The sequence below is a fragment of the Salmo salar genome, chromosome ssa02 (genome assembly GCF_905237065.1).
Source record: "Salmo salar chromosome ssa02, Ssal_v3.1, whole genome shotgun sequence".
NCBI classification, from domain to species: Eukaryota; Metazoa; Chordata; class Actinopteri; order Salmoniformes; family Salmonidae; genus Salmo; species Salmo salar.
The window spans coordinates 15,485,045-15,500,044 of record NC_059443.1 but is presented as its reverse complement, the minus strand read 5'-3'; the positions used below and the strand labels follow the sequence as shown (position 1 = coordinate 15,500,044).

The 15,000-nt window shown below is 38.1% G+C and overlaps 1 protein-coding gene across 1 annotated transcript in view; it reads right to left on the bottom strand.

The window, feature by feature from the left end:
• Nucleotides 1-15,000, bottom strand: part of invs (inversin) — a 46,031-nt gene that overhangs the window by 19,827 nt on the left and 11,204 nt on the right. The window contains exon 5 of the mRNA XM_045712823.1: nt 9,988-10,161. Within this exon, the coding sequence (XP_045568779.1) occupies nt 9,988-10,161 (174 nt within the window). The remainder of the gene's footprint in view (nt 1-9,987; nt 10,162-15,000) is intronic.

Below are 15,000 nucleotides of genomic sequence, written 5' to 3'. Positions count from 1 at the left end.
CAATGACAGTAACAGTGACAGTAACATGACAGTAACAGTAACAGTGAAAATAACAATGACAGTAACAGTGACAATAACAGTGACAGTAATAATGACTGTAACAGTGACAGTAACAATGACTGTAACAGTGACAGTAACAGTAACAATGACTGTAACAATGACAGTAACAGTGACAGTAACACTGACAATAACAGTGACAATAATAATGACAGTAACATGACAGTAACAGTAACAATAACAGTAACAATGAATGTAACAGTGACAGTAACAGTGACAATAACAGTGACAATAACAATGACAGTAACATGACAGTAACAGTAACAATAACAATGACAGTAACAGTGACAAAAACAGTGACAGTAATAATGACTGTAACAGTGACAGTAACAATGACTGTAACAGTGACAGCAACAATGACTGTAACAATGACAGTAACAATGACTGTAACAGTGACAATAATAATGACAGTAACATGACAGTAACAGTAACAATAACAATGACAGTAACAGTGACAGTAACAGTAACAATGACTGTAACAATGACAGTAACAATGACTGCAACAATGACAGTAACAAGGACTGTAACAGTGACAGTAACAATAACAATGACTGTAACAGTGACAGTGACAGTAACAATGACTGTAATAGTGACAGTGACAGTAACAATGACTGTAATAGTGAATGTAACAGTGACTAACAGGGACAGTAACAGTAACAATGACTGTAATAGTGACAGTGACAGTAACAGTGACAGTAAAAATGACTGTAATAGTGACAGTGACAGTAACAGTGACAATAACAACAACATTATTAATGACTGTAACAGTGATAGCAACAGTGACAGTAACAGTGACAATAACAGTGACAGTAATAATGACAATAACAGTGACAGTAACAGTGACAATAACAATGACAGTGACAGTAACATGACAGTAACAGTGACAATAACAGTGACAGTAATAATGACAGTAACATGACAGTAACAGTAACAATAACAATGACAGTAACAGTGACAATAACAGTGACAGTAATAATGACTGAAACAGTGACAGTAACAATAACAATGACTGTAACAGTGACAGTAACAGTAACAATGACTGTAACAATGACAGTAACAATGACTGTAACAGTGACAGTAACAATAACAGTGACAATAATAATGACAGTAACATGACACTAACAGTAACAATAACAATGACAGTAACAGTGACAATAACAGTAACAGTAACAATGACTGTAACAATGACAGTAACAATGACAGTGACAGTGACAGTAACAATAACAATGACTGTAACAGTGACAGTAACAGTAACAATGACTGTAATAGTGACAGTAACAGTGACTTTAACAGGGACAGTAACAGTAACAATGACTGTAATAGTGACAGTGACAGTAATAATGACTGTAACAGTGACAATAACAGTGACAATAATAATGACAGTAACATGACAGTAGCAGTAACAATAACAATGACAGCAACAGTGACAATAACAGTGACAGTAATAATGACTGTAACAGTGACAGTAACAATGACTGTAGCAGTGACAGTAACAATGACAGTAACAATGACTGTAACAATGACTGTAACAGTGACAGTAACAATAACAGTGACAATAATAATGACAGTAACATGACAGTAACAGTAACAATAACAAGGACAGTAACAGTGACAGTAACAGTAACAATGACAGTAACAATGACTGCAACAATGACAGTAAAAATGACTGTAACAGTGACAGTAACAATAACAATGCCTGTAACAGTGACAGTAACAATGACTGTAATAGTGACAGTGACTGTAACAATGACTGTAATAGTGACAGTAACAGTGACTTTAACAGGGACAGTAACAGTAACAATGACTGTAATAGTGACAGTGACAGTAACAGTGACATTAATAATGACTGTAACAGTGACAGTAACAGTGACAATAACAGTGACAGTAATAATGACAATAACAGTGACAGTAACAGTGACAGTAACAGTGACAATAACATGACAGTAACAGTGACAGTAACATGACAGTAACAGTAACAGTGACAATAACAATGACAGTAACAGTGACAATAACTGTGACAGTAATAATGACTGTAACAGTGACAGTAACAATGACTGTAACAGTGACAGTAACAATGAATGTAACAATGACAGTAACAATGACTGTAACAGTGACAATAATAATGACAGTAACAGTGACAGTAACATGACAGTAACAATTACAATGACAGTAACAGTGACAATAACAGTGACAGTAATAATGACTATAACAGTGACAGTAACAATGACTGTAACAGTGACAGTAACAGTAACAATGACTGTAACAATGACAGTAACAATGACTGTAACAATGACTGTAACAGTGACAGTAACAGTGACAATAACAGTGACAATAATAATGACAGTAACATGATAGTAACAGTAACAATAACAATCAGAGTAACAGTGACAATAACAGTAACAATGACTGTAACAATGACAGTAACAATGACTGTAACAGTGACAGTAACAGTGACAATAACAGTGACAATAATCATGACAGTAACAGTAACAATAACAATGACAGTAACAGTGACAATAACAGTAACAGTAACAATGACTGTAACAGTGACAGTAACAGTGACAATAACAGTGACAATAATAATGACAGTAACATGACAGTAACAATAACATGACAGTAACAGTGACAATAATAATGACGTAACATGATAGTAACAGTAACAATAACAATGACAGTAACAGTGACAATAACAGTAACAATGATTGTAACAATGACAGTAACAATGACTGCAACAATGACAGTAACAATGACTGTAACAGTGACAGTAACAATAACAATGACTGTAACAGTGACAGTAACAATGACTGTAACAATGACAGTAACAATGACTGTAACAATGACTGTAACAGTGACAGTAACAATAACAGTGACAATAATAATGACAGTAACATGACACTAACAGTAACAATAACAATGACAGTAACAGTGACAATAACAGTAACAGTAACAATGACTGTAACAATGACAGTAACAATGACTGCAACAATGACAGTAACAATGACAGTAACAATGACTGTAACAGTGACAGTAACAATAACAATGACTGTAACAGTGACAGTAACAATGACTGTAATAGTGACAGTAAAAGTGACTTTAACAGGGACAGTAACAGTAACAATGACTGTAATAGTGACAGTGACAGTAACAGTGACAGTAATAATGACTGTAACAGTGACAGTAACAGTGACAATAACAGTGACAGTAATAATGACAATAACAGTGACAGTAACAGTGACAATAACAATGACAGTAACAGTGACAATAACAGTGACAGTAATAATGACTGTAACAGTGACAGTAACAATGACTGTAACAGTGACAGTGACAGTAACAAAAACTGTAACAACGACAGTAACAATGACTAACAATGACTGTAACAGTGACAGTAACAATGACTGTAACAGTGACAGTGACAGTAACAATAACTGTAACAACGACAGTAACAATGACTGTAACAATGACTGTAACAGTGACAGTAACAATGACAGTATCAGTGACAGTAACAGTAACAATGACTGTAACAGTGACAGTAATAATGACTGTAACAGTGACAGTAACAATGACAGTGACAATAACAGAGACAGTAATAATGACTGTAACAGTGACAGTAACAGTGACAAAAACAGTGACAGTAATAATGACAATAACAGTGACAGTAACTGTGGGAATAACAATGACAGTAACAGTGACAGTAACATGACAGTAACAGTAACAGTGAAAATAACAATGACAGTAACAGTGACAATAACAGTGACAGTAATAATGACTGTAACAGTGACAGTAACAATGACTGTAACAGTGACAGTAACAGTAACAATGACTGTAACAATGACAGTAACAATGACTGTAACAATGACAGTAACAGTGACAGTAACACTGACAATAACAGTGACAATAATAATGACAGTAACATGACAGTAACAGTAAAAATAACAGTAACAATGAATGTAACAGTGACAGTAACAGTGACAATAACAGTGACAATAATAATGACAGTAACATGACAGTAACAGTAACAATAACAATGACAGTAACAATAACAGTGACAGTAATAATGACTGTAACAGTGACAGTAACAATGACTGTAACAGTGACAGCAACAATGACTGTAACAATGACAGTAACAATGAATGTAACAGTGACAGTAACAGTGACAATAATAATGACAGTAACATGACAGTAACAGTAACAATAACAATGACAGTAACAGTGACAATAACAGTAACAATGACTGTAACAATGACAGTAACAATGACTGCAACAATGACAGTAACAATGACTGTAACAGTGACAGTAACAATAACAATGACTGTAACAGTGACAGTGACAGTAACAATGACTGTAATAGTGACAGTGACAGTAACAATGACTGTAATAGTGAATGTAACAGTGACTTTAACAGGGACAGTAACAGTAACAATGACTGTAATAGTGACAGTGACAGTAACAGTGACAATGACTGTAATAGTGACAGTGACAGTAACAGTGACAGTAATAATGACTGTAATAGTGACAGTGACAGTAACAGTGACAATAACAGTGACATTAATAATGACTGTAACAGTGATAGCAACAGTGACAGTAACAGTGACAATAACAGTGACAGTAATAATGACAATAACAGTGACAGTAACAATAACAATGACAGTGACAATAACAATGACAGTAACAGTGACAATAACAGTAACAGTAACAATGACTGTAACAATGACAGTAACAATGACTGCAACAATGACAGTAACAATGACTGTAACAGTGACAGTAACAATAACAATGACTGTAACAGTGACAGTGACAGTAACAGTAACAATGACTGTAATAGTGACAGTGACAGTAACAATGACTGTAATAGTGAATGTAACAGTGACTTTAACAGGGACAGTAACAGTAACAATGACTGTAATAGTGACAGTGACAGTAACAGTGACAGTAATAATGACTGTAATAGTGACAGTGACAGTAACAGTGACAATAACAGTGACATTAATAATGACTGTAACAGTGATAGCAACAGTGACAGTAACAGTGACAATAACAGTGACAGTAATAATGACAATAACAGTGACAGTAACAGTGACAATAACAATGACAGTGACAGTAACATGACAGTAACAGTGACAATAACAATGACAGTAACAGTGACAATAACAGTGACAGTAATAATGACTGTAACAGTGACAGTAACAGTGACAATAATAATGACAGTAACATGACAGTAACAGTAACAATAACAATGACAGTAACAGTGACAATAACAGTGACAGTAATAATGACTGAAACAGTGACAGTAACAATGACTGTAACTGTGACAGTAACAGTGACAATAACAGTGACAATAATAATGACAGTAACATGATAGTAACAATAACAATGAGAGTAAAGGTGACAATAACAGTAACAGTAACAATGACTGTAACAATGACAGTAACAATGACTGTAACAGTGACAGTAACAGTGACAATAACAGTGACAATAATCATGACAGTAACAGTAACAATGACAGTAACAGTGACAATAACAGTAACAGTAACAATGACTGTAACAGTGACAGTAACAGTGACAATAACAGTGAGAATAATAATGACAGTAACATGACAGTAACAGTAACAATAACATAACAGTAACAGTGACCATAACAGTGACAGTAATAATGACTGTAACAGTGACAGTACAGTAACAATGACTGTAACAATGACAGTAACAATGACTGTAACAATGACTGTAACAGTGACAGTAACAGTGACAATAACAGTGACAATAATAATGACAGTAACATGATAGTAACAGTAACAATGACAGTAACAGTGACAATAACAGTAACAATGACTGTAACAATGACAGTAACAATGACTGCAACAATGACAGTAACAATGACTGTAACAGTGACAGTAACAATAACAATGACTGTAACAGTGACAGTAACAGTAACAATGACTGTAACAATGACAGTAACAATAACAGTGACAATAATAATGACAGTAACATGACACTAACAGTAACAATAACAATGACAGTAACAGTGACAATAACAATGACTGTAACAATGACAGTAACAATGACTGCAACAATGACAGTAACAATGACAGTAAAAATGACTGTAACAGTGACAGTAACAATAACAATGACTGTAACAGTGACAGTAACAGTAACAATGACTGTAATAGTGACAGTAACAGTGACTTTAACAGGGACAGTAACAGTAACAATGACTGTAATAGTGACAGTGACAGTAACAGTGACAGTAATAATGACTTTAACAGTGACAATAACAGTGACAAAAATAATGACAGTAACATGACAGTAGCAGTAACAATAACAATGACAGTAACAGTGACAATAACAGTGACAGTAATAATGACTGTAACAGTGACAGTAACAATGACTGTAACAGTGACAGTAACAGTAACAATGACAGTAACAATGACTGTAACAATGACTGTAACAGTGACAGTAACAATAACAGTGACAATAATAATGACAGTAACATGACAGTAACAGTAACAGTGACAGTAACAGTAACAATGACTGTAACAATGACAGTAACAATGACTGCAACAATGACAGTAACAATGACTGTAACAGTGACAGTAACGATAACAATGACTGTAACAGTGACAGTAACAATGACTGTAATAGTGACAGTGACTGTAACAATGACTGTAATAGTGACAGTAACAGTGACTTTAACAGGGACAGTAACAGTAACAATGACTGTAAAACTGACAGTGACAGTAACAGTGACAGTAATAATGACTGTAACAGTGACAGTAACAGTGATAATAACAGTGACATTAATAATGACTGTAACAGTGACAGTAACAGTGACAATAACAGTGACAGTAATAATGACAATAACAGTGACAGTAACAGTGACAATAACATGACAGTAACATGACAGTAACAGTAACAGTGACAATAACAATGACAGTAACAGTGACAATAACTGTGACAGTAATAATGACTGTAACAGTGACAGTAACAATGACTGTAACAGTGACAGTAACAATGACTGTAGCAATGACAGTAACAATGACTGTAACAGTGACAGTAACAGTAACAATGACTGTAACAATGACAGTAACAATGACTGTAACAGTGACAATAATAATGACAGTAACAGTGACAGTAACATGACAGTAACAATAACAATGACAGTAACAGTGACAATAACAGTGACAGTAACAATGACTGTAACAGTGACAATAACAGTAACAATGATTGTAACAATGACTGTAACAGTGACAGTAACAATGACAGTGACAGTAACAATAACAGTGACAGTAATAATGACAGTGACAGTAACAGTGATAATAACAATGACAGTAACAGTGACAATAACAGTGACAGTAATAATGACTGTAACAGTGACAGTAACATGACAGTAACAGTGAACGTAACAATGACTGTAACAGTGACAGTGACGGTAACAGTAACAATGACTGTAACAGTGACAGTAACAGTGACAATAACAATGACTGTAACAGTGACAGTAACATGACAGTAACAGTGACAATAACAATGACAGTAACAGTGACAATAACAGTGACAGTAACAGTGACAATAACAGTGACAGTAACAATGACTGTAACAGTGACAGTAACAATGACTGTAACAATGACAGTAACAATGACTGTAACAATGACTGTAACAATGACTGTAACAGTGACAGTAATAATGACTGTAACAGTGACAGTAACAATGACAGTAACAGTGACAATAACAGTGACATTAATAATGACTGAAACAGTGACAGTAACAGTGACAATAACAGTGACAATAACAGTGACAGTAATAATAACAGTAACAGTAACAGTAACAATGACAATAACAGTGACAGTAACAGTGACAATAACAATGACAGAAACAGTGACAGTAACATGACAGCAACAGTAACAGTAACAATGACTGTAACAGTGACGGTAACAGTAAAAATAACTGTAACAATGACAGTAACAATGACTGTAACAATGACTGTAACAGTGACAGTGACAATAACAGTGACATTAATAATGACTGAAACAGTGACAGTAACAGTGACAATAACAGTGACAATAACAGTGACAGTAATAATGACAGTAACAGTGACAGTAACAGCAACAGTAACAATGACAGTAACAGTGACAATAACAGCGACAGTAATAATGACTGTAACAGTGACAATAACAATGACGGTAACAGTGACAATAACAGTGACAGTAATAATGACTGTAACAGTGACAGTAACATGACAGTAACAGTGAACGTAACAATGACTGTAACAGTGACAGTGACGGTAACAGTAACAATGACTGTAACAGTGACAGTGACAGTAACAGTGACAATAACAATGACAGTAACAATGACTGTAACAGTGACAGTAACATGACAGTAACAGTGACAATAACAATGGCAGTAACAGTGACAATAACAGTGACAGTAATAATGACTTTAACCGTGACAGTAACAATGACTGTAACAGTGACAGTAACAGTAACAATGACTGTAACAATGACAGTAACAATGACTGTAACAATGACTGTAACAGTGACAGTAACAATGACTGTAATAGTGACAGTGACAATAACAGTGACAGTAATAATGACTGTAACAGTGACAGTAACAATGACAGTAACAGTGACATTAATAATGACTGAAACAGTGACAGTAACAGTGACAATAACAGTGACAATAACAGTGACAGTAATAATAACAGTAACAGTGACAGTAACAATGACAATAACAGTGACAGTAACAGTGACAATAACAATGACAGAACAGTGACAGTAGCATGACAGCAACAGTAACAGTGACAGTAATAATGACTGTAACAGTGACAGTAACAATGACTGTAACAGTGACAGTAACAGTAACAATGACTGTAACAATGACAGTAACAATGACTGTAACAATGACTGTAACAGTGACAGTAACAGTGACAATAATAATGACAGTAACAGTGACAGTAACAATAACAATGACAGTAACAGTGACAGTAACAATGACAGTAACAATGACAGTAACAATGACAGTAACAATGACAATGACTGTAACAGTGACAGTAACAATGACTGTAATAGTGAGAGTGACAGTAACAATGACTGTAACAGTGACAGTAACAATGACAGTAACAGTGACTGTAACAGTGACAGTAACAATGACTGTAACAGTGACAATAACAGTGACAGTAATAATGACTGTAACAGTGACAATAACAGTGACAGTAATAATGACAGTAACAGTGACAGTAACAATGACTGTAACAGTGACAGTAACAATGACTGTAACAATGACAGTAACAATGACTGTAACAATGACTGTAACAGTGACAGTAAAAAAATTACTGTAACAGTTACAGTAACAGTGACAATGACTGTAACAGTGACAGTAACAGTCAGACAGTAACAATGACTGTAACAATGACTGTAACAGTGACAGTAACAGTACAATTTACTGTAACAGTGACAGTAACAGTGACAATGACTGTAACAGTGACAGTGACAGTAACAGTAACAGTGACAGTAACAGTAACAGTATGCTATAACAGAGATATCACCTCCTCTATGGCTGTTGTTAGAGATCTATTCTGGGACATACTGAAACCAGTGTCATCTGACATGCTGATGATGCATATTGGATTATTACAGAACTAACAGACAGATAGACATCATCGCTACAGACAGAGGGAGCCTGTGTGTGTGTGTGTGTGTGTGTGTGTAGAATGTATTTGGCACAACTGTCTGCCTTGAAGAGTCAGGACAAAGCAGCCAATTGTCATTCCAGTGTGTGTGTGTGTGTGTGTGTGTGTGTGTGTGTGTGTGTGTGTCTCTGGATTTCTCAGAACTCCACGTGAACTCTAATTCAGTCAATCAAATCAAAGAGCCAGGACAGTTCCATAACAAGTATGTTTGATAGAACTATTACCCAACTTTGTAAACAGTGTGTGTGTGGTACCTTGTTCTTGTCCTGTGTATCCACCTCTCCAGGTCCTATGTGTTTGAGCAGCAAGGCCAGGGGTTTGGGGGAGGGGTGACGGGTCGCCAGGTGTAGGGGTGTTACCTCCTCTAGATCCTTCTGCAGCCAATCAGCACGACGAGACAGGAGCAGCTTCAGAAACCGCACGTTCCCCTGGAGCACACACACACACACACACACACACACACACACACACACACACACACACACACACACACACACACACACACACACACACACACACACACACACACACACACACACACACACACACACTCTATGGTGTCTTATCCAATTCCATCATCATCCATCTCTGTCCTTTCCTATTGGTTCTCAGACTCTCTCCTATCTATTCCTTCCAGCCTCATCGTCTGACAGATCTATCTACTGACTGAGCATGCATGTGAGAGTATGTGTGAGCTTTGAGAAAGTGTGTGTGTGTGTATGTATATATGTGTGTGCATGTGCAAATGTGTGTCCATATAGGCCTGTATGTGTGTGTGTGTGTGTGTGTGTGTGTGTGTGTGTGTGTGTGTGTGTGTGTGTGTGTGTGTGAGTGTGTGTGTGCGTATGTATGAGTGTGTCTGTGTGCGTGTGTGTACATGTGGTCTATCCTCCCTATTCTCAGTCCAATTAGATCAGTAATCCCAGAAGTCTCTCCCTGTCTCAGCTAGATATTGATCAGGTGTCAGAGAGAGAGAGGGCCTCCCATCACCCACACACATTAGAATTGGAGTGTGTGTGTGTGTGTTAGAGTGTGTGTGAGCACCCTCCTCCGCCCCTCCAGCCACCGCTCCTCACCTGCCCTGACAGCAACCCCCCACCCCCCAGGACAAGGCTAATAAACACTTTCTATAGAGATATTACTGCTCATACAGCCCAGTCTTTTATTTCATTTTCTAGATTTAGATATCTTTTTTAGGAACTCAGTCGGGGTCTCAACTTAATGTTGAGAGTTAGAATAGTAGAAACACAAGGTGACATTTTGAAATGTGGTTGTGCATCAGCAGTTTCTCTCATGTGATGTCATTCACTGATAGTCACTCAGCCACGTCAGCTAAAACATTTTATATGGTAAGTTAGTCTTGTGGCCAACTATCTAAACTTGATATTATGGTGGAATTACTGACCGGGGGAAATTAAATGTTTCTCTCTGCTCCAAGGCAAAATTTGTCGAATTGCATGAAATGAGTTGTAGAATTGCAAAATCTTTTCTCCGAGCCATGGCAAAATGTGTAGAATTGCAACAAACTTGCTTTAAAACTTAATTTACTCTATGCCCCCATGGCAAAATGTGTAGAATTGCAGGAAATTAACTGTCAAGAGGGGGGTGTTTATAATGTTTAGCTCACAAAGTACAACATTTCGCTCAGATTTTTTGTGGCCCCCACCCTCATCAAAGTTGCCGATCCCCTTGTCTAGTTCTTAACAGCCGCCCTGAGGGTGTCTGTCTGTCACCACTGGGGGGCACTACCTTCTCACCTAAGCTACCAGTATGTGATATACACTGAGTATACCTAACATTACGAACACCTTCCTAAAATTGAGTTGCCCCTATCTATGTCTCAATTGACTCAAGGCATAAAAATCCTTCTTTAACCTGTCTCCTCCTCTTCGTCTACACGGACAGAAGTGGATTTAACAGGTGACATCAATAAGGGATCATAGCTTTCACCTGGAATCACATGGTCAGTCTGTCATGGAAAGAGCAGGTGTTCTTAATGTTTTGTATAGCCAGTGAGAGAGGCTCTAGAATACCCTGGAGTCAGGATTCTAAAGGATCAGTTAGTGTTCTACAGGTTAACTCAATGTTCTGATGGTTCCACTACTGTTCTAGTGTTTCCTTTAGTGGTTCCAAGTTAACTCAATGTTCTGATGGTTCCACTACTGTTCTAGTGTTTCCTTTAGTGGTTCCAGGTTAACTCAATGTTCTGATGGTTCCACTACTGTTCTAGTGTTTCCTTTAGTGTTCTACAGGTTAACTCAATGTTCTGATGGTTCCACTACTGTTCTAGTGTTTCCTTTAGTGGTTCCAGGTTAACTCAGTGTTCTGGTGGTTCCACTACTGTTCTAGTGTTTCCTTTAGTGGTTCCAGGTTAACTCAATGTTCTGATGGTTCCACTGCTGTTCTAGTGTTTCCTTTAGTGTTCTACAGGTTAACTCAATGTTCTGATGGTTCCACTACTGTTCTAGTGTTTCCTTTAGTGTTGTACAGGTTAACTCAATGTTCTGATGGTTCCACTACTGTTCTAGTGTTTCCTTTAGTGGTTCCAGGTTAACTCAATGTTCTGATGGTTCCACAACTTTTTTGTATTTATTTATTTAGTTCACCTTTATTTAACCAGGTAGGCAAGTTGAGAACAAGTTCTCATTTACAATTGCGACCTGGCCAAGATAACGCAAGCAGTTTGACACATACAACAACACAGAGTTGCACACGGTGTAAAACAAACATACAGTCAATAATATAGTAGACAAATAAGTCTATATACAATGTGAGCAAATGAGGTGAGATAAGGGAGGTAAAGGCAAAAAAGGCCATGGTGGCAAAGTAAATACAATATAGCAAGTAAAACACTGGAATGGTAGATTTGTAGTGGAAGAAAGTGCAAAGTAGCTAAATAAATAAATACAGTAGGGGAAGCGGTAGTTGTTTGGGCTAAATTATAGATAGGCTATGTACAGGTGCAGTAATCTGTGAGCTGTTCTGACAGCTGGTGCTTAAAGCTAGTGAGGGAGATAAGTGTTTCCAGTTTTAGAGATTTTTGTAGTTCGTTCCAATCATTGGCAGCAGAGAACTGGAAGGAGAGGCGGTCAAAGCAGGAATTGGCTTTGGGGGTGACCAGTGAGATATACCTGCTGGAGCGCGTGCTACAGGTGGGTGCTGCTATGGTGACCAGCGAGCTGAGATAAGGGGGAACTTTACCTAGCAGGGTCTTGTAGATGACCTGGAGCCAGTAGGTTTGGCGACGAGTATGAAGCGAGGGCCAGTCAACGAGAGCGTACAGGTCGCAGTGGTGGGTAGTATATGGGGCTTTGGTGACAAAACGGATGGCACTGTGATAGACTGCATCCAATTTATTGAGTAGGGTATTGGAGGCTATTTTGTAAATGACATCGCCGAAGTCGAGGATCGGTAGGATGGTCAGTTTTACGAGGGTATGTTTGGCAGCATGAGTGAAAGATGCTTTGTTGTGAAATAAGAAGCCAATTCTAGATTTAACTTTGGATTGGAGATGTTTGATGTGAGTCTGGAAGGAGAGTTTACAGTCTAACCAGACAACTAGGTATTTGTAGTTGTCCACATATTCTAAGTCAGAACCGTCCAGAGTAGTGATGCTGGACGGGCGGGCAGGTGCAGGCAGCGATCCGTTGAAGAGCATGCATTTAGTTTTACTTGCATTTAAGAGCAGTTGGAGGCCACGGAAGGAGAGTTGTATGGCATTGAAGCTCGTCTGGAGGGTAGTTAACACAGTGTCCAAAGAAGGGCCAGAAGTATACAGAATGGTGTCGTCTGCGTAGACGTGGATCAGAGACTCACCAGCAGCAAGAGCGACATCTTTGATGTGTACAGAGAAAAGAGTCGGCCCAAGAATTGAACCCTGTGGCACCCCCATAGAAACTGCCAGAGGCCCGGACAACAGGCCCTCCGATTTGACACACTGAACTCTATCGGAGAAGGAGTTGGTGAACCAGGCGAGGCAATCATTTGAGAAAACAAGGCTATTGAGTCTGCCGATGAGGATGTGGTGATTGACAGAGTCGAAAGCCTTGGCCAGGTCAATGAATACGGCAGCACAGTATTGTTTCTTATCGATGGCGGTTAAGATATCGTTTAGGACCTTGAGCGTGGCTGAGGTGCACCCATGACCAGCTCTGAAACCAGATTGCATAGCGGAGAAGGTGCGGTGGGATTCGAAATGGTCGGTAATCTGTTTGTTGACTTGGCTTTCGAAGACTTTAGAAAGGCAGGGTAGGATAGATATAGGTCTGTAGCAGTTTGGGTCAAGAGTGTCCCCTCCTTTGAAGAGGGGGATGACCGCAGCTGCTTTCCAATCTTTATGAATCTCAGACGACACGAAAGAGAGGTTGAACAGGCTAGTAATAGGGGTTGCAACAATTTCGGCAGATAATTTTAGAAAGAAAAGGTCCAGATTGTCTAGCCTGGCTGATTTGTAGGGGTCCATATTTTGCAGCTCTTTCAGAACATCAGCTGACTGGATTTGGGAGAAGGAGAAATGGGGAAGGCTTGGGCGAGTTGCTGTGGGGGGTGCAGTGCTGTTGACCGGAGTAGGGGTAGCCAGGTGGAAAGCATGGCCAGCCATAGAAAAATGCTTATTGAAATTCTCAATTATAGTGGATTTATCGGTGGTGACAGAGTTTCCTATCCTCAGTGCAGTGAGGAGCTGGGAGGAGGTGCTCTTATTCTCTACTGTTCTAGTGTTTCCTTTAGTGTTGTACAGGTTAACTCAATGTTCTGATGGTTCCACTACTGTTCTAGTGTTTCCTTTAGTGTTCTACAGGTTAACTCAGTGTTCTGATGGTTCCCCTACTGTTCTAGTGTTTCCTTTAGTGTTCTACAGGTTAACTCAATGTTCTGATGGTTCCACTACTGTTCTAGTGTTTCCTTTAGTGTTCTACAGGTTAACTCAATGTTCTGATGGTTCCACTACTGTTCTAGTGTTTCCTTTAGTGTTCTACAGGTTAACTCAGTGTTCTGATGGTTCCACTACTGTTCTAGTGTTTCCTTTAGTGGTTCCAGGTTAACTCAATGTTCTGATGGTTCCACTACTGTTCTAGTGTTTCCTTTAAGGTTCTACAGGTTAACTCAATGTTCTGATGGTTCCACTACTGTTCTAGTGTTTCCTTTAGTGTTCTACAGGTTAACTCAGTGTTCTGATGGTTCCCCTACTGTTCTAGTGTTTCCTTTAGTGTTCTACAGGTTAACTCAATGTTCTGATGGTTCCACTACTGTTCTAGTGTTTCCTTTAG